The following is a 19217-nucleotide window of genomic DNA, read 5'->3' as shown; positions in this document are numbered from 1 at the left end:
TTTGATATGTTGTTGAATACTCTCTTCTTTGGAGAAGGGGCGGTATGTTGCCCAGAGGTCAGACAGGCGGACCAGTAGCCGGACAGTCGCTGGTTCAAATCCTGGGCTGTTCAATAAAAGAGCAAGCTGAACTGTCAACCTATGGGCTGCTGCTTTACAGATTGTAGCTACCCATCCACTCCAGTCTTGCCCTTGACGGAGTCACAAGGTTGGGAGCAGGGCAAAAGACAAATCCTTTGCAAGATGGACAAATAAGATATTTTCTGTCTCTCCTTCATAGATCTTCGGACAGGCCAACTCGTCACTGAAGAGGTGGCTGCTGGTTTTTGCCTCCAGGAGGAAGCATGCGGAGATGATGAATGGCGTGGTCAGGAAGGACAGCTTGTGGGACAAGCTCATCTTCCAAAAAGTCCAGGTACCCATGGATAGGAACCAGATGGTCGTGCTAGAAAGGACAATGTTGACTTTAATGTTGCGACTTACATGAGCTAAGTTTAGGTTTCGGGTTCTGGGTGAGGGTTAAGATTAGGGTGTTTTTTAATTTAGTTAGGATTGTGGGTATTGTAAAGACTAGGGTTAATTGTAAAACATTAACCCTAGGTGGTAAGAAACTGCCACACATTAGCATTTTCCATCATGGCAAATTTGTATGAAGTATTATAATGCAACCCTTAATTAACTGGGGGGGAAATGCACATGCAAAATTACACGTGGTCTGCGGTTGTGAGTCCTGCGGTTGTGAGTCCTATTGGACGTACTGCCAAATTCTCTAAAACAACGTTGGATGCGGCTTATGGTAGAGAAATGAACATTAAATTCTCTGGCAACAGCTCTGGTGGACATTCCTGCAGTCAGCATGTCAATTGCACACTCCCTCAACTGCATATTTTAGTGGCCTTTTGTCCTCAGCACAAGGTGCACGTGTGTACTGATTATGCTGTTTAATCAGCTTCTTGATATGCCACACCTGTCAGGTGGATGGATTATCTTGGCGAAGGAGAAATGCTCACTAAGGGATGTAAACACATTTTTGCACACAACTTGAGAGAAGCTTTTTTGTGTGTATGGAACATTTCTGGGATCTTTTATTTCAGCTCATGAAACATGGGACCAACACTTTACATGTTACGTTTATTTTTTTTGTCTGTTTTAAATGATATATTGATATTAAATGTAGAAAGTAGACAACGTGGGAACAACATTCCCACCACTTTTGTCAGTTATTACATTTTACCCATATTCTTGATCAGTGATGATTTTAGCATGTGAATCTTTGTTGTGTGTGTGTGTGTAGTGGCTTTGCTTTCATGCATGACAAGGTTGAATCATGACGTTGGTGTTCTTCAGGTCGGAGCTCTAGAAAGAGGCCAGTTATCCGGACTTGAAATTCCGAGCTCCCCCCCCCCCCCCCCCCCCCAGACTTCCCTGTTGTCATGAACTCACTGAAGTTTGTGATTTCCGAGTGTCCAGTTTTGAATGCAGCAGAAGTCCTGCTGGATTGACAGCATGGCCAATGTTGAATGTTTATCCTTTTAAGCTTGGAAAAGAGACCCTTAAACCCAGATTTGGACCACACACCCACTACTGAATAGCAGGTTAGTGATTGCTTTGCAATGCTTGCAGTTAGCCACTGAGTCCTCCTAAACCACTCATTGTTGAATTTGCGATTTCCAACTTGTTGTGTAATGTTTACGGCCAATGAGCACCGATAAAACCTATCTATAATTTCTCCTCCTATAACAAGGATTTAAATGGATTTTCCAGTAGATTGTCGACTTGATTCATGATGATGATGACTGCTAGTTAAGATTTTGAAACTTTTATGTTGACATGATCAGTCCAATCAAAGCTACGTTAAAATTATGTCAAATCACGTTATATTTATCTGTGGCTTATGACCTTGAGCCGCCATGGATGGGCACTTCTAATGTAACTCTATGGCAGCACCCAAGGGGCTTGAGCACTCCCCGTAGATTTTGTGGTGACAGTGTCCCTATCAGTGAAAGAACACTGAGCCAATCACGTCGCAATTAGAGAACATTACCAATCCCTACACTCCATATTTTCCACTGGCTGCCCCACCACCACAGAAAGCACTGAGCAAGGCTGAAACACCTGCATTTTGGAGCTGCCTTACTCAAGAAAACAAAAGAGACCATATTTGTATGCGGCTTTATTAACTCAATGAAAAAAATATATATATATTTAAGTTGTTTGCTAACATATGTGACATGTATTAATGTAAAACAGGCAACATTAAAAGAACTGGTGGGGCACAAAATGGGTCGCCACTGTTCTTGAAGGTTTAATAAACTCACTGGTTTGAGACCAGAATCAACCAAAAATGGCGCTGCTAATTATTTAAAAATGTAAATTCATAATCATTTCTACACACTTTCTACCTGGTTTAAGTTCAGGCTGGAGTATTTATTTATTTTTTTCCAATAATTTACCAAAAATATATTATAAAGGAAAATTACTCGACACGCGACCCATTCAAAACCTCCCTCGACCCAAATTTGAGAATCGCTGGTCTATTGTGTGAGGGACAACCATGGATGTCAACGTCTTTGCTCCTTTGTGTTCTCCAGAACAGTCTTGGGGGTCGTGTGAGGCTGATGATCACAGGAGCGGCCCCAGTTTCTCCAACCGTCCTGACGTTCCTTCGTGCCGCACTTGGCTGCCAGGTGAGACTTCCCTTAATTGATTTACAAATTTAAATGACAGGTGAACAAAAGGATAAATTCTCTCTAGTCCATGCTTCCACCAATCCAATGCTTCTAAATGTGTGGGGAAGAGTGCACAAATGCCCCCTTTCCCAGCGAATTTGGATGCAGAGCCTGGTTGCATTCCAATTCCTTAACTTTCTAAAGAGGTGTGCACTCATTCACTCCCCCTCATGCATTTAAAAGCATTGGATTGGTACAAGCATGGCTGGAAGGAATTTCCCCCATATCCAACACACTAGTCCTTTCCTTTTAAATCCTTTAGGGAGAGTTTACAGGCACCCTCTTCTGGAGAAAGGTAGATAATCGGAATGTAGCCCGTTTCATACCTTAGAAGTAGCTCCCTCTTTTGACTTTTCTATTATTTCAATAATGTTCTCTTTCTATCAGTCAAAACAATCACTTCATGCTTGGGAATCAACCTCCTACCCAACCAGCCAGCTGTGGTGCTGAAGATGGATAATACTAGCATCAGAAACACAAGTTACTCCATTACAGTGCTTTCAAATCAATGTCTGGTGCTTCTACTTGACAGTTTTACGAAGGCTATGGTCAGACTGAATGCACAGCCGGGTGTACCATGTCCGTGCCTGGGGACTGGACAGCAGGTAATGCACACATTCAAGCGTTACCGACGCATTCAATTACTACCGCATACCACCACATGCTTAATCCAACAAACAACTCACACAAATGGTTCTACAATGAACAAGAACAGTTTTACTTCTGTGTCTTGTGTGGCTCACTGGAATCTTCATGAAACCTTATGAGACCACGTTGGCATTATGAAAGAACAGACAAATAAAGTGTTACTGAAATGTGACAACGCATCTCTTTCTGCCCAGGTCATGTGGGGGCTCCACTGCCCTGCAACTATGTAAAGCTGGCGGACGTGACGGAGATGAACTACTTTGCTGCCAATGGGGAAGGAGAGGTGAGGTGTAAAGAACATTGGAAGTCCCACATTGGTTTCTTGCATGCCTTTGATTGGAACAGCCAGTCTCAAATTGCTCCCTGTCCCTCCCCCTTGGCCCTAACCAGTCGATGTTAGCATATCTGAAGGGTCTGAATGGGTATAAGCACTATAGTGGTAAAGCTTCCACCTTACTGATCTGCAAATATTGAAAGATAAGGGCCAAGCGCAGTGGTAGGGCTTTAATACATGCGGTAAAGAGATGTTTGGAGGTCGACCAAAACAATGTAAACACCATGGAAATTCCACACATGGGTCCCCCCTGGTGGGGATAGATCCAGAATTTCCTCATTGCCGCCCATCAAAATTAGCCTATCAACTCCAATACATGTTCATGTCATCACCAATCAACTGCATTACACTTAAAAACGACTTAAAATACCACCATCGATTTCTATATGGCTAGCTATGCTACTAGCTTATCCGAATTTATCCAAGACATACACTATTTATACAAAGGTATGTGGACACCCCTTCAAATGAGTGGATTCAGCTATTTCAGTCACACCCATTGCTGGCACGTGTATGAAATCGAGCACACAGCCATGCAATCTCCATAGCCAAACATTGGCAGTAGAATGGCCTTACTGAGGAGCTCAGTGACTTTCAACGTAGCACCGTCATAGGATGCCACCTTTCCAACAAGTCAGTTCGTAAAACTTCTGCCCTGTTAAAGCTCCCCAGTCAACTGTAAGTGCTATTATTGTGAAGTGGAAATGTCTAGGGGCAACAACGGCTCATCTGCAATGTGGTAGGCCACACAAGCTCACAGATTGGGACCACGGTGTGCCGTAGTGCGTAAAAATCATCTGTCCTCAGTTGCAACCCTCACTACCGAGTTCCAAGCTGCCTCCGGAAGCAACGTCAGCACAAGAACTGTTCGTCGGGAGCTTCATGAAATGGGTTTCCATGGCTGAGCAGCCGCACACATGCCTAGGTCACAATGCACAATGCCAAGCGTCGGCTGGAGTGGTGTAAAGCTCACTGCCATTGGACTCTGGCGCAGTGGAAACTCGATCTCTGGTGTGATGAATCACGCTTCACCATCTGGCAGTTTGAAGGACGAATTTGGGTTTGGCAAATGCCAGGAGAACGCTACCTGCCCAAATGCGGTTGGTGGAGGAGGAATAATGGTCTGGGGTTCTTTTTCATGGTTCTGGCTATACCCCTTAGATCCAGTGAATGGAAATCTTAATGCTACAGCATACAATGACGATTCTGTGCTTCCAACATTGTATCAACAGTTTGGGGAAGGGCCTTTCCTGTTTCAGCATGACAATGCCCCCGTGCACAAAGTGAGGTCCATACAGAAATGGTTTGTCGATTATTGTGGAAGAATTTGACAAGCCTGCAAAGAGACCTGAACTAAACCCCATAACACTTTTGGGATGAATTGGAAGGCCGACTGCAACCAGGCTAATTGCCCAACATTAGTGCCTGACCTCACTAATGCTCATGTGGCTGAATGGAAGCAAGTCCCTGCAGCAATGTTCCAACATCTAGTGGAAAGCCTTCCCAGAAGAGTGAAGGCTGTTATAGCATCAAAGGGGGCTCAACTCCATATTAATGCCCATGATTTTGGAATGAGATGTTTGACGAACAGGTATCCATATACACTTGAAGTCGGAAGTTTACATACACTTAGGTTGGAGTCATTAACTTGTTTTTCAACCACTCCATACATTTCTTGTCCTAACTGACTTGCCAAAACTATACTTTGTTAACATCTACTTTGTGCATGACACAAGTAATCCAACAATTGTTTACAGACAGTGAATTATAAGTGAAATAATCTATCACAATTCCAGTGGGTCAGAAATGTACATGCACTAAGTTGACTGTGCCTTTAAACAGCTTGGAAAATTCCAGAAAATGTCATGGCTTTAGAAGCTTCTGATAACTCAAATGATGTCAATTAGCCTAATTGGTGTACCTGTGGATGTATTTCAAGGCCTACCTTCAAACTCAGTGCCTCTTTGCTTGACATCATGGGAAAATCAAAAGAAATCAGCCAAGACTTCAGGATAAAATGGTAGACCTCCAAGTCTGGTTCATCCTTGGGAGAAAAGTCCAAACGCCTGAAGGTACCACAATCATCTGTACAAACAATAGTAGGTAAGTATAAACACCATGGGACCACGCAACCGACATACCACTCAGGAAGGAGACGCGTTCTGTGACTTAAGAGATGAAGGTGCTTTGGTGCGAAAAGTGCAAATCAATCCCAGAACAACAGCAAAGGACCTTGTGAAGATGCTTTTGTACCCGTTTCCTCCAGCATCTATATCCACAGTAAAACGAGTCTTATATCAACATAACCTGAGAGGCCACTCACCAAGGAAGAAGCCACTGCTCCAAAACCGCTATAAAAAAGCCAGACTACGGTTTGCAACTGCACATGGGGACAAAGAGTGTACTTTTTGGAGAAATGTCCTCTTGTTTGATGAAACAAAAATAGAGCTGTTTGGCCATAATGACCATCGTTATGTTTGGAGGAAAAAGGGGGAGGCTTGCAAGCCAAAGAACACCATCCCAACCGTGACGCACAGGGTTGGCAGCATCATGTTGTGGGGGTGCTTTGCTGCAGGAGGGACTGGTGCACTTCACAAAATAGATGGCATGATGAGGAAGCACAAGTATGTGGCTATATTGAAGCAACATCTCATGACATCAGTCAGGAAGTTAAACCTTGGTCGCAAATGGGTCTTCCAAATGGACAATGACCCCAAGCATACTTCCAAAGTTGTGGCAAAATGGCTTAAGGACAACAAAGTCTAGGTATTGGAGTGGCCATCACAAAGCCCTGACCTCAATCCTATAGAAAATGTGTGGGCAGAACTGGAAAAGCGTGTGCGAGCAAGGAGGCCAACAAACCTGACTCAGTTACACCAGCTCTGTCAGGAGGAATGGGCCAAAATTCAACTTATTGTGGGAAGCTTGTGGAAGGCTACCTGAAATGTTTGACCCAAGTTGAACAATTTAAAGGCAATGCTACCAATTACTAATTGAGTGTATGTAAACTTCTGACCCAATGGGAATGTGATTGAAAGAAATAAAAGCTGGAGTAAATCATTCTCTCTACTATTATTCTGACATTTCACATTCTTAAAATAGTGGTGATCCTAACTGATCGACGACATGGAATTTTTACTAGGATTAAATGTCAGGAATTGTGAAACTGAGTTTAAATGTATTTGGTTAAGGTGTATGTGAACTTCCAACTTCAACTGTACCTTTGGTCATGTGGTGTGTTTTCTAAACCCTATTGTACAACTTCTAAATATTATGCAACGAAAAACGGCCAAATCAGATTTTAGTAACCACATTATGTGCCTGAACACATTAATCATGACCATTCATCATAATCAAATATCCACATTGTTAGATAAGGTTTTTTGAATGAGTTCCAATGGCAGTGTCCTTGGTCTGCCTTCCATTGATCTCTTTAACGCATGTATTGGGACCTACTGCAATACTGAGATGGGGTTTTTCCCTAGCTTGCTTCATTGGGATGGGGGTTTTCCCAGTTGAAAAAATGTTTTTTTTCTTTAACCTTTATTTAACTAGGTAAGTCAGTTAAGAACATTCTTATTTACAATGACGGCCTACCCCACCCAAACCCGGATGACGCTGGGCCATTTGTGCGTCGGCCTAAGGGACTCCCAATCACGGCCGGATGTGATACATCCTGGAATCAAACCAAGGACTGAGATGCAGTGCCTTAGACCACTGCGCCACTCGGGAGCTTGCTTTGATACTTCACAATTTAACCTCTCTAGGGGGTGTGGGACGCCACCATCCAGTGACATTGCAGAGCGCCAAATTCAAAAACAGAAATACTCATTATAAAAATTAATGAAACATACAAGTGTTATACATCGGTTTAAAGATTAACTTCTTGTTTATCCAACCACGGTGTCAGATTTCAAAAAGACTTTACGGCGAAAGCAAACCATGCGATTTATCTGAGAAGAGCGCCCAGCAGACAAATCATTACAAACAGTAACCAGCCAAGTAGACGAGTAACAAGTCAGAAATAGCTATTTAAAATTAATCACTTACCTTTTGATGATCTTCATATGGTTACACTCACAAAACTCCCAGTTACCCAATAAATGTTTGTTTTGTTCGATCAAGTCCCTCTTTATATCCAAAAACCTCTGTTTTTGTTAGCGCGTTTTGTTCAGGAATCCACTGTCTCAAACAACATCCGGTGAAATTGCAGAGCGTGAAACAAAACAAATTCTCATAATAAACATACATAAAAGATACAAGTGTTATACACCAGCTTAAAGAAACTTCTTGCTAATCCAACCGCTGTCAGATTTCAAAAAGGCTTTACGTCGAAAGCATACCATACGATTATCTGAGAACAGCGCCCAGCAGACAAATCATTACAAACAGTTAGCAGCCAAGAAGAGGAGTAACAAAAGTCAGATATAGTGATAAAATTAATCACTTTGATCTTCATATGATTGCACTCCCAAGACTCCATGTTACACACTAAATGTTCGCTTTATTCGATAATGTCCCTCTTTATATTCAAAAACCTCAGTTTTGTTGGTGTTTTTTTTCTGTAATCCATTGGAACAAATCATACAACAGACAGACGAAAAATCTAAAAAGTACCATAAGTTCGTAGAAACATGTCAAACGATGTTTATAATCAATCCTCAGGTTGTTTTTGTCATAAATAATCGATCATATTTCAACCGGACAATGGCTTCGTCAATAGTAAAGGAAAAACAAAGGCACGGTCACGCGCAGGACTCATGTCTGGAAATTTCCACTGTCCTCTCATTGAAAGTGGTGTTTCTCCCTAATTTTTCAGAAGAATAAAAGCCTGAAACGATGCCTAAAGACTGGCCACATGTAGTGGAAGCCATAGGGATCGTGAACTGCGTTATAAGTCTTTGTATGGTGGATAGGCTTTCAATGGAAAAACGGGCATTTCAAAATAATAGCACTTCCTGAATGGATTTTCCTCAGGTCTTCACCTGCCATATCAGTTCTGTTATACTCAGACATTATTTTAACAGTTTTGGAAACTTTAGTGTTGTCTATCCAAAACTACCAATTATATGCATATCCTAGCTTCTGGACCTGAGTAGCAGGCAGTTTACTTTGGGCATGCTTTTCATCCAAAATTCCAAATGCTGCCCCCTACCCTAGTGAGGTTAATCAATAGCCTTTGAGGAGGTGGGTGTGTAGCCTGGTCTCATGTTTGTATTTGTGTATAAAATTCTGCTTCTTTGCAGGTGTGTGTAAAAGGACCAAATGTATTCAAGGGCTACCTGAATGACCCAGAGAAGACAAAGGAGGCCTTGGATCAGGATGGCTGGCTCCACACGGGAGACATTGGGAAGTGGCTGCCTGTAAGTACTGTCAACTCTACATTCAGCTACCTCTGTTTCCCAATTCTGGTCATTTTTTTTTAGGCTTGATGGTGACTTGATTAGTTGAATCAAGTGTGTTAGTGCTAGGGCAAAAACAAAAATGTGCACCCCTTTGGGTCCCCACGACCAAGATTGGGAAACACTGAGCTAGCCTATAAGGCAGCGTATGGCAATTGTCCTCTGGTGGGGCTTGCACAGTGACAATTTTTGTGCCAGAACGCTCACCACACATGGAGTGGAGAGGTGAGGAGTGAAATATGCCAATTGGGAATAAGGGGGATGATTAGGAGACTGATGGAATGGGGCCAGGTTGGGAATTTAGCCTTGACAACGGGGCTAACACCTGTACTCTTACGGTAATTCCAATGGGATTTTTAATGACCAGTGGGTCAGGACACCTATTTATCGTCCCATCCGAAAGACGGCACACTATGCAGGGCAATGTCCCCTTCACTGCCCTGGGGCATTGGATCTCCTTAGTGCTCCAACACCACTGCCAGCAGCATCTGGTATCTCATCCAGGGATCGATCAGGACTGACCCTGCTTTGATGATGATGATGATGATGATGATGATGATGATGATGATATAAGTAGCAGGCAAAAGAGTAGATCAGCAGACACTGGCCCACCCCTGATATTGGGCCTCAATCTATGACTGACTAAGAGTGGGAAAGTAGTAATGGGGCTAAATCATCTGATGTAGTTGATCACTACTGAGTTAAGTTTGTTTACTGTACTTTCAGAATGGCATTCTGAAGATCGTGGACAGGAAGAAGCACATCTTCAAGCTGGCTCAAGGAGAGTACGTTGCCCCGGAGAAGGTCGAGAACATCTACATCCGGAGCGACCCAGTGGCCCAGATCTTTGTCCATGGCGATAGCTTGCAGGTGTGTGACAAACCAAATACTTTCTATTGAAGCACTTTGTTTGTGGTTGGGTGTGTATGTGCGTAATGTTTGTTGTGGCTGTATTCACCATCTAACTGAAACTTGTTTTGGTTACACTTATGACTTTCATGTATAAGCCACTGCTTGTAAATGTTGATACATTTGTAAATTAGTATAAATGCTTAAGACATTTTCAAACATTTACCTTTTTACAATTCATGTTTGGCACAGGCATGCCTGGTGGGCATTGTGGTGCCTGATCCAGACTTCTTACCAGGATGGGCAAAGAAGAAGGGCATCGAGGGTTCTTATTTGGAGATGTGCGCAAGCAAGGTTAGCTAGCTTCAATGGTATGGCAGATTTACCATCAACTAACAGTGTATTCAGTGGCTAATTTTCCACAGTCCATGCTCTTAAAACCTGTTTGGGAAAGGCGTGCCGCTTAGCAGGACACCTCGACAACATCTGGTGAAATTGCAGAGCGACAAATTCTAATTAAATTAACTTTCATAAAATCACAAGTGTAATACAACAAAATAAATCTAAACTTCTTGTTAATCCAGCCACTGTGTCAGATTTCAAAAAGGCTTTACGGCGAACGCAAACCATGCGATTATCTGAGGACAGCGCCCCGCATACAAATGCATGAAAAATATATTTCAACCAGGCTGGTGTGACACAAGTCAGAAATGGCGATATAAAAATTATATGCATATGCTAGCTTCTGGACCTGAGTAACAGGCAGTTTACTTTGGGCAAGCTTTTCATCCGGATGTCAAAATACTGCCCCCTATCCCAAGAAGTTTTAAACTTCAAGTGTTGTCCTCAGAAAAATGTCACTGAAGCTTGAAGAGCCTCTACAGTAACTCATGGACCAAACACACCAAGACAGTCGTGAAGAGGGCACGACAACACCTTTTCCCCCTCAGGAGACTGAAAAGATTTAGCATGGGTCCCCAGATCCTGAAAGTTCTACAGCTGCCCCATCGAGAACATCCTGACCGATTGCATCACTGCCTGGTATGGCAACTGTTCGGCATCCGACCGTAAGGCGCTACAGAGTGTAGTGCGTACGGCCCAGTACATCACTGGGGCCAAGCTTCCTGCCATCCAGGACCTATATACTAGGCGGTGTCAGAGGGAGGCCCAACAAATTGTCAGACTCCAATCACCCAAGTCATACTGTTCTCTCTGCTACCACACGGCAAGCGATACCGGAGCGCCAAGTCTAGGTCCAAGAGACTCCTTAACAGCTTCTACCCCCAAGCCATAAGACTGCTAAACAATTCATCAAATGGCCACCCGGACTATTTACATTGACCCCCCCCCTTTACACCGCTGCTACTCGCTGTTTATTATCTATGCATAATCACTTTACCCCAACCTACATGTACAAATGACCTTGACTAACCTGTATCCCTGCACATTGACTCGGTACCGGTAACCCCTGTATACAGTATACTCTTTATTGTTACTTTTTATTTTATTTCTTTAGTTTATGTAGTAAATATTTTCTTAACTCTATTTCTTGAACTGCATTGTTGGTTAAGGGCTTGCAAGTAAGCGTTCCACGGTATGGTCTACACCTGTTATATTCTGCGCATGTGACAAATACAACTTGATTTGGAGTGTAAAGCCTTAGAATAAAGCAATGTATTGGGCATGCTAGCGTGGATATCAGAACAAGGCCAATCTCATCTCAAACACTCATCACAGTTTTTGTTTGTACTGAAAATGTGACTGCTGACATGCACATTTTTGGGGGGGATTGTATTAATAGACTAATGAACAAAATACTGCAAGATAGTTCACTAAAACTATCCCTTTTAAGTACAGCGATTAACATGAATTGTCTGCACTGCCTTGTCTAAAGTGCCTGTCTTTCCAGGAGTTGAAAAATGCCATTCTGGAGGACATTCTGAGGCTGGGGAAAGAAGGGGGGCTGAAGTCTTTTGAGCAGGTAAGGCATCCTTCCTAATGCTCCACACACTCCTTAGGCACCATTTAGACAAGATAACACTCACAAGCGATGTTGGTGCCAAAATGTGCATGATTATAATGCTGCCTCTAGCCCAGAGTACTCTTGGATAAAAAAACAAAACTACATTTGCATCTCAATGGGACTCGGCTTGTTAAAAGCTAAATGCATAATAAGTGGAATAATGAATAACATGCTCTCTGTCCCGTGCAGGTGAGAGAGATCTCGCTGCACACAGAGATGTTCTCCGTCCAGAACGGCCTCCTGACGCCCACGCTCAAAGCCAAGAGGACCGACCTCCGCAATCACTTCCAAGAGCAGATTGACCTGCTCTATGCGACGATCAAGATGTGAACCCCCGGTAGAGGGGAAAGGGAAGCAGAGGGTGACGATCATCTGGAAACCATAGCCCTCTCCACTTGAATGTAATGCTCCTCGGATGTGGTGATTGACAATGGTTGTGCCCTCCCTTGTCTACTGTGACAAAGTGTCTTTGGTCCCCTTGTGCTGTAGAAGAGATGGTGAGAGAGGGAGGGAGACGGTTATGTTAGAGGCCTAGACCGGGATTTATACAAATGCAGGTAGACCCATGCACTGCGATTAGACTTTTAAAGGCGATTTTCCCAGACGTTTACGGCAAACGTGATCATGACAGCACAATCACTTTCAGAAGTAAATTGCAGTGCACAGGTTGTTTATCTACATTTGTTTATATCTAGGCCGGAGTGAAAGGGGGAAGAGATTCATGCCTTACTGTCCATGTGTCAGCCATTTCAAGTGCCGATCGAGTCGTCTGTTTGGAGTTTTTCGACCATCTCACGGTCGGTAATCCCTCAATTGTGGCAGTTTCAATTAACTCATTTTTACTAATCATCTCTAAGTTCTGACAAACTTTAGTTTATATTTTTGTTATGTTAAGACCACACCCATGCAGATGTTTCAGTATCACCCTACTGCCTTGTTCAACTTGAGATACAGTAGCTATTTCTAGCAGTCTATTTAATGTTTGTCTCTTTTAATTTAATTTGATATTTAATATCATTGAATGTTACTGTAAGTAGTGTCTGTAGAAGGAAAAAATCACGAGGACATGAATGGGTTATGGTTGATACAGTAGAAGTGCCATGTTTTCTTTATTTTCTCTGCATTCCATTGTTTTCCACGTTGTACTGTCAGAAGGCCTAGTCTAAACCTTTCTGAACAGGGGCAGATCTATTTTACACACAAGACAAGTAGGAAGACGTCCATTCAGAAAGGTGTTATGATCTTCTGAACCGCTAATGGTACAAAAGCCTGGCAAAGGAAACAAGCCTCCCACACAGCAGGGATAAAAGACTAGGTTGTGTGTTTTTTCATTCTGGTATTGCACATGCAATGTGCCACCGACGTTTCTGCTCTTACACAAACATTTATTCCGTAAGTGTCCTTAACTACAGTGGCCTCAATGTGCCAAAATGCACACGCTGGTACCTGTCCTATCCACAGAAAACATAGTCCTGTCGGCCAATTGGAACCTGGGTCGTATTCCCGAAGGCAACAATCAGGAGCCAGCTGCCCAATTCCGATTTTCTCCCTGAAATGTGCACTCATTCACATAAAATGAATAATTGGGTGTAAGACATAATGCAAGGTCTCTCTGGCTAGCCCATGCTTACACAAATCCAATGCGTTTAAATGTTTTCAAACGGAGGTGGTAAAACTGATCTTTGTCCAATTGGACTGCACACTCCCCATCCATTTGAAGATGTTTGCTCCCATTTGATGCCTAATGAAGGATACCCTGGAGAAGGATCAGGTTAAGCTGGTTTAGACCAGCACCAAGCCATGGCTCACTGGCCCCTTGCAAGCTTGCTTTTTTTGGACAAAAATAGTGATTGTGTTAGGCCTAACCAACCATTTACCTCTATATAAGGAACCACATTTATAGACATTTCGGTCTCCTTTGCGATCTAACAAAAAGGGTCCTTTTTGTGAATTCAGGTTATTTAACAATGAATTAAGTGCTCATGATGCACATTGACCTGTTTGTTAACATTGTTCTGTACCTGATTGGGTTTATCTGCTTGGATCACGTTATCGAGATGCCGTCACAGATGGCCAAGACTAGGAACTTGAGCTCTCCTTAAATCGACTTCGGTTTCGATGTGTTTTGTACAGGAGTAAAAATCATACCTTTTTCATTTACTTGACTGTACCAAATAAACACTTGTTTGTCCCTGCTCTCTCTGATTCCTTGTTCTTCTTTTGTATACGGACATTCTTTGTGTTGTACGCAATACGATGAAACTGTTGATTTCAGTCATCACAAAAACGTTAAACTTCATTTTATAAAATGCATGGTTTTATTTAGATTCCTGTTAGCAGATGCTTCTACAAAAGCTACTCTTCCTGGGGTCCACAAAACACATGACAAGTAACACTGATAGACAAGGACAGTCACACATAAGAAATACAATATACAACTAAATGTTGTCGCCTCACAGTCCCCACCGTTCCATGAGATGTTTAATCCATTTCCTAAAGGTAAATTTACTGTTTGCTTGAGTGTTTGGAGTTCCATGCGATCATGGCTCTGTATAATACTATGCGTTACCGTGAATTCGTTTTGGACTTGGGGACTATGAAGAGACCCCTGGTGGCATGTCTTGTGGGATATGCATGGGTCTCTGAGCTGAATGTTATTTGATTATGTAGACAATCTGGAATTTTCATTGCAGTAATATCTCTCATGAAAACTAGAAGAGAAGCCGTTAATCTATCATGAACCCTCAACCAGGATGGACTGGCGTGTTAGTTCTATGTGCTGCTCTGTGTTGAGCCAACTGCAGCTTTGCTAGGTCTTTCTTTGCCGTACTTGACCACATTACCGGACGCACAGTAATCAAGGTGGGACAAGACCAGAGCCTTAACAACCAGTACAGTTGATTTTTGTATAAAAAAACTCAGAACATATTTTTATAACAGACATACCCCTTCCCCATCTTCACAACTTTGTCAATATGACTTGATCATGATAATTGACCATCCTGTCATACCTAGGAGTTCGCTTCCTCAACTTGCTCAGTGGTCACACCCTTTATGCACAACTCCAGTTGAGGTTTAGGTCTTAGGTTCTGAACCAAATAAAATGCTTTAGTTTTATGTATTTAAGACCAGTCTATTACCCATTCTGATACTAACTCTTTATTTAGAATGTCAGTGAGCTCCCTGGCTTTGGGTGCTGACATGTTAAGTGTGGAATCATCCACGTACATAGTCATTCTAGCTTCGTGTAAGACCTGTGGCAAATCATTTGTAAAACTAGAGAAGCATAACAGACCAAGGCAACTGCCTTGAACACTGGGTTCTATTGGATAAATAACTCTCCAACCATGTGATCGCAGGTGACGTAAAGTCATAGCAAGTGAGTTTCTTCAATAACAATTTATGATCAATAAGTAAGGCTGAACTGAAATCTAACAATACAGCTCCAACTATCTTATTATCCATTTATTTTAACCAATCATCTTTCATTTGAGTAAGTGCAGTACAAGTTGAGTGCCCTATATCTGAAATTCAGAAGTTAACTTCTTTGAAAAATGATATCGTGTGGCTCAGTTGGTAGAGCATGGCACTTGCAATGCCAGGGTTGTGGGTTCGATTTCCACGGGGAACCAGTACAAATGAAAATGTATCCACTCACTACTGTAAGTCACTCTGGATAAGAGCGTCTGCTAAATGATTAAATGTAAAATGTATTTGGTCAAGCACAATTCTCTCCATCAGTTTACTAAGAACAGGCAGCAAACTGATTGGACAGCTGTAAGAGCCAGCTTAGGGTGCTTTACTATTTTTAGGCAGTGGAATTACTTTAGCTTCCTTCCATGCCTGTGGACACATGCTTGATGACTCAATTTGCAGATAAATGGTTTGCAGTCATATGTTTATAAATTCAGTCAAAATAATCCAGAACAAACAAGTACCAGAAAACAGGTAAGGAGTTGGTAGTTTATCAATGTTCAGTTATCAGAAACATCCTACCAAGCTATCTACAATTGCACGCTATCAGAACAACCAGTAGGGCCGGCATTCAATGCAAGGTGCTTTATTGTGAAGCGCCCTACACAGCCGACAATGCTCTTTTTCACAGACGTTTGTGGAGATTGTCAGCTTAACCGTAAATTACCTTTAAAAGTATGTTATAGTGCGCCATGCTGTAACGCAGGGGTCTCCACAACCTTTTCTACCATGAGAGCTACTTTTTCAAATGTATAGATTTTTTGTTTTCACTCTCAATAACAATTGTTCATAAAGAAACAACAAAATTGGATGTTCTGAGTATGTCAATGCTTAAATCTGGAAGAAAACAAAAAATATTTACCCTTTAATTGCGCATCTGGCCTTTTAATTGTGCATCTAAAGAGTGAGGAATGTGCCGTCTAATGTGTCGGTTCTGTACTGCGGCTGCTCATTTCATGGCAAAGTTTGCAAATAATAGATACAAATGATATACTTATGATAATTGAGAAGGTTTGGGGAAAGTATTTCTGTCAACCCACAAGACAGTTATATCTGGCTACACACGGAGTGATAGACAAACGCACGACGCAGACAGACTAGCAATATTCCTGGAAATTAATTTGGCAGATATTGTTAGGTTTGGGTTTTCAAGCCAATAGTGGCTGACCAGGGGTGGGATACTGTCAATGTTGCATTGACTAGATAGTAGCTGGGAGCTTGTGGTGTCTGATACTTGTGAGATTTGTTTGACAGTTTGCGAGGAACACGTGAAAAAAATTGCATGTACTTTCAGAATTGTTTGGCGAGCTACTCATAGGTGGGCTGCGAGCTATTGGTAGCTTACAATCAACCTGTTGGAGACCCCTGCTATAACGCACCTTGCATTGAATAGGCCTAGGTCATTGGGAAAAACCTCTGTTTATAAAGTGCATTAACAGCCAATAATTGAAATTGAGGATTGTACTGAATTACTGTATTACAAATTAGAAATGAACTGTTGGACAAGTATAACCTCCCTCTAATGCAGTCTTCTTCCATTCTGCTCTTGGAGATTCACAGGCTGGCAGGCTTTTGTTCCAGCCCAGCACCTCAACACACTTAATTCAACTAAGCATCAAGCCCTTGAATCAAATCAAATCTTATTTGTCACATGCGCCGAATACAACAAGTGTAGACCTTACAGTGAAACGCTTACTTACAAGCCCTTAACTAACAATGCTTTAAGAAGTTAAGAAAAAAACAAGTGTTAAGTAAAAAATAGAAAAATAAAAGTAACAAATATTTAAAAAGCAGCAGTAAAATAACAAGCGAGGCTATATACAGGGGGTACCTGTACAGAGTAAATGTGTGGGGGCACCGGTTAGTCAAGGTAATTTAGTTAATATGTACATAGTAGTTGAATGGGGTGGGTTCCTTCTGAGCTGGAGCAAAAGCCTGCTCACCCTTTGTCTCCATGAACAGAACTGAAGGAAAATGCACTTAGTGGCCCGACAAGCACAAATCTTTGAGGGACTCAAACTCAGTCATGGTTTGGAGCAGAAGCTCATCTGGGACATCATCCTCTGCCAAATTGCCTGTGCTTCTCTCGACATCCTCCAGGGCCTCCAGGTAGGCCTGGTCATCTGCCTCATCTCCCTGGGGAAGTGTTGCTGCCGAGCCCCCCTGGTACTTCTCCGCTGGGGGTGTCTAGCTGAGCTCAATGTTCCCCATGTCGTCCATCAGATACGCCTGGTCCTCCTCATCCTGCCGCCAAATAGACAAACTCACAACTTATTAACTTCTACAATTTTTCTGTTACTGTGGGATTCTTTTTTGGAGTTACCCATTCATGTAGCCAGAGAAAGTCAGGTACACCATAGAGTCGGGTACTGTAGATGTAATTTTCTATTAAAATGGCAACAAGTGTGACTTTTGTAGCAGTGAGGGGAACCGGTACAGAACTCACCATTGTAGCTGACGCAGATGTCCTGGGGCAATGGGTAACCTGGAAGGGGGAAATTATTGGTTTAAAAAGGCACAATCTGTAAGACTTCCTGCTGTTCCAAAGTCATTTCAATTAATGACGTACTGGTATAACAATCGCCTAAAACACAGGCTCTCGATTGTGGTTATAAGATGACTTGTGTCAATACTATTATTAGTATATACTATCTATTCTATTTAATCAAAGTCAATACCATTTTAGTGTTAACCAGCGTGTACTGGAAGATCTGAAGCTCTTGCAAACAGGGTCGGGACACTTCTGGTACCAGGCCTCTAAGATCCACCAGAATCCTGTGGGGGGAAGAAAGGCCAGAAAAGGCAGGTGGACAAAAGCAGGGTGTTAATCTCAAAAGTCTACCCTAAATTCCTTATGTTCTCTTGCCTCCTCCTCACAACACATTGGAGAAGGTCCTAGGGGAGGAACCAAGGATCTTCTCCTCAGATGCATTTTGAGAAGGAGGTTGAGGAATCAAGGAAAGGAGGAATCAAGAAAACATTTGAAATTCACCAAAGCGTATCAATATACTGACAAGAGACGGGATTAAGTGCTCTAACAATGGGGGCATTGTCATTTGGAAAGTATTCACTCATTGACTTTTTCCACCTTTGTGACCCAATTCAGGAAACTAGGCGTATGTCGCAAGTCACAACTTCACAGGAGGGCTGTTTGAACGTAAAAAATATTTTTTTTATCAAAATGTTTTTTTGGGCAGAAATGCCTTCTCGAACATGTGAACTTTCATGTGCCTAATATCAAACTTTTATGCCATCTGTAAATACGAATAAAATTGTTAAATTATGAGCCTAGTTGGTTTAGCCACAAAAAAAGTCAGCAACCTTTCCGCTAGCCATGATTGGCTGAGATAATGAGTGGGCTGGACATGCCGAGAGATGAGTTTGGATTGGTCTGCCATATAGCGCTCATCTATCTATTGGAGCTGGTCAGTATGTCTAGGTAATCGTGTCGAACGCGGCTGTTTTTTAAAATGTATCGCGTAGTAAAACAGCATTAACCTAATGTCAAGTTAAAGTTTACTGTTAGCTAACGTTTTTGTTACGTTACAGCCTTATTCTAAATGGATTAAATTGTTTTTTCTCATCAATCTACACATAATACCCCATAATGACCGAGCAAAAATGAATAAAAAAATAAAATATCACATTTACATAAGTATTCAGACCCTTTACTCAGTACTTTGTTGAAGCACCTTTGGCAGCGATTACAGCCTTGAGCTTTCTTGGATAATAATGCTACAAACTTGGCACACCTTTAC

General features: G+C 42.2%; 2 protein-coding genes across 8 annotated transcripts in view; one reads left to right on the top strand and one right to left on the bottom strand.

Annotated features, from left to right (window-relative positions):
• Positions 1-14183, top strand: part of LOC115202052 (long-chain-fatty-acid--CoA ligase 1) — a 54208-nt gene extending 40025 nt beyond the window's left edge. For all 4 annotated transcript variants that reach the window (XM_029765908.1, XM_029765907.1, XM_029765909.1 and 1 more), the window contains exons 13-21: positions 281-415; positions 2592-2687; positions 3262-3334; positions 3572-3660; positions 8958-9074; positions 9840-9983; positions 10215-10316; positions 11872-11943; positions 12175-14183. In XM_029765908.1, the coding sequence (XP_029621768.1) occupies positions 281-415; positions 2592-2687; positions 3262-3334; positions 3572-3660; positions 8958-9074; positions 9840-9983; positions 10215-10316; positions 11872-11943; positions 12175-12315 (969 nt within the window). In that variant the 3' untranslated portion in view covers positions 12316-14183. The remainder of the gene's footprint in view (positions 1-280; positions 416-2591; positions 2688-3261; positions 3335-3571; positions 3661-8957; positions 9075-9839; positions 9984-10214; positions 10317-11871; positions 11944-12174) is intronic.
• Positions 14184-17261: 3078 nt separating this feature from the next.
• LOC115202050 (storkhead-box protein 2-like) overlaps positions 17262-19217 on the bottom strand; it is a 316252-nt gene continuing 314296 nt past the window's right edge. For all 4 annotated transcript variants that reach the window (XR_003879889.1, XR_003879887.1, XR_003879888.1 and 1 more), the window contains 3 exons: positions 18138-18234; positions 17906-17944; positions 17262-17703 (listed from right to left, as the gene is read on the bottom strand). The gene's annotated coding sequence lies outside the window, so the exon portion shown is untranslated. The remainder of the gene's footprint in view (positions 17704-17905; positions 17945-18137; positions 18235-19217) is intronic.

This window comes from Salmo trutta, chromosome 11 (assembly GCF_901001165.1).
Source record: "Salmo trutta chromosome 11, fSalTru1.1, whole genome shotgun sequence".
Classification (NCBI taxonomy): Eukaryota; Metazoa; Chordata; class Actinopteri; order Salmoniformes; family Salmonidae; genus Salmo; species Salmo trutta.
This window is presented reverse-complemented; position numbering and strand designations above follow the sequence as displayed.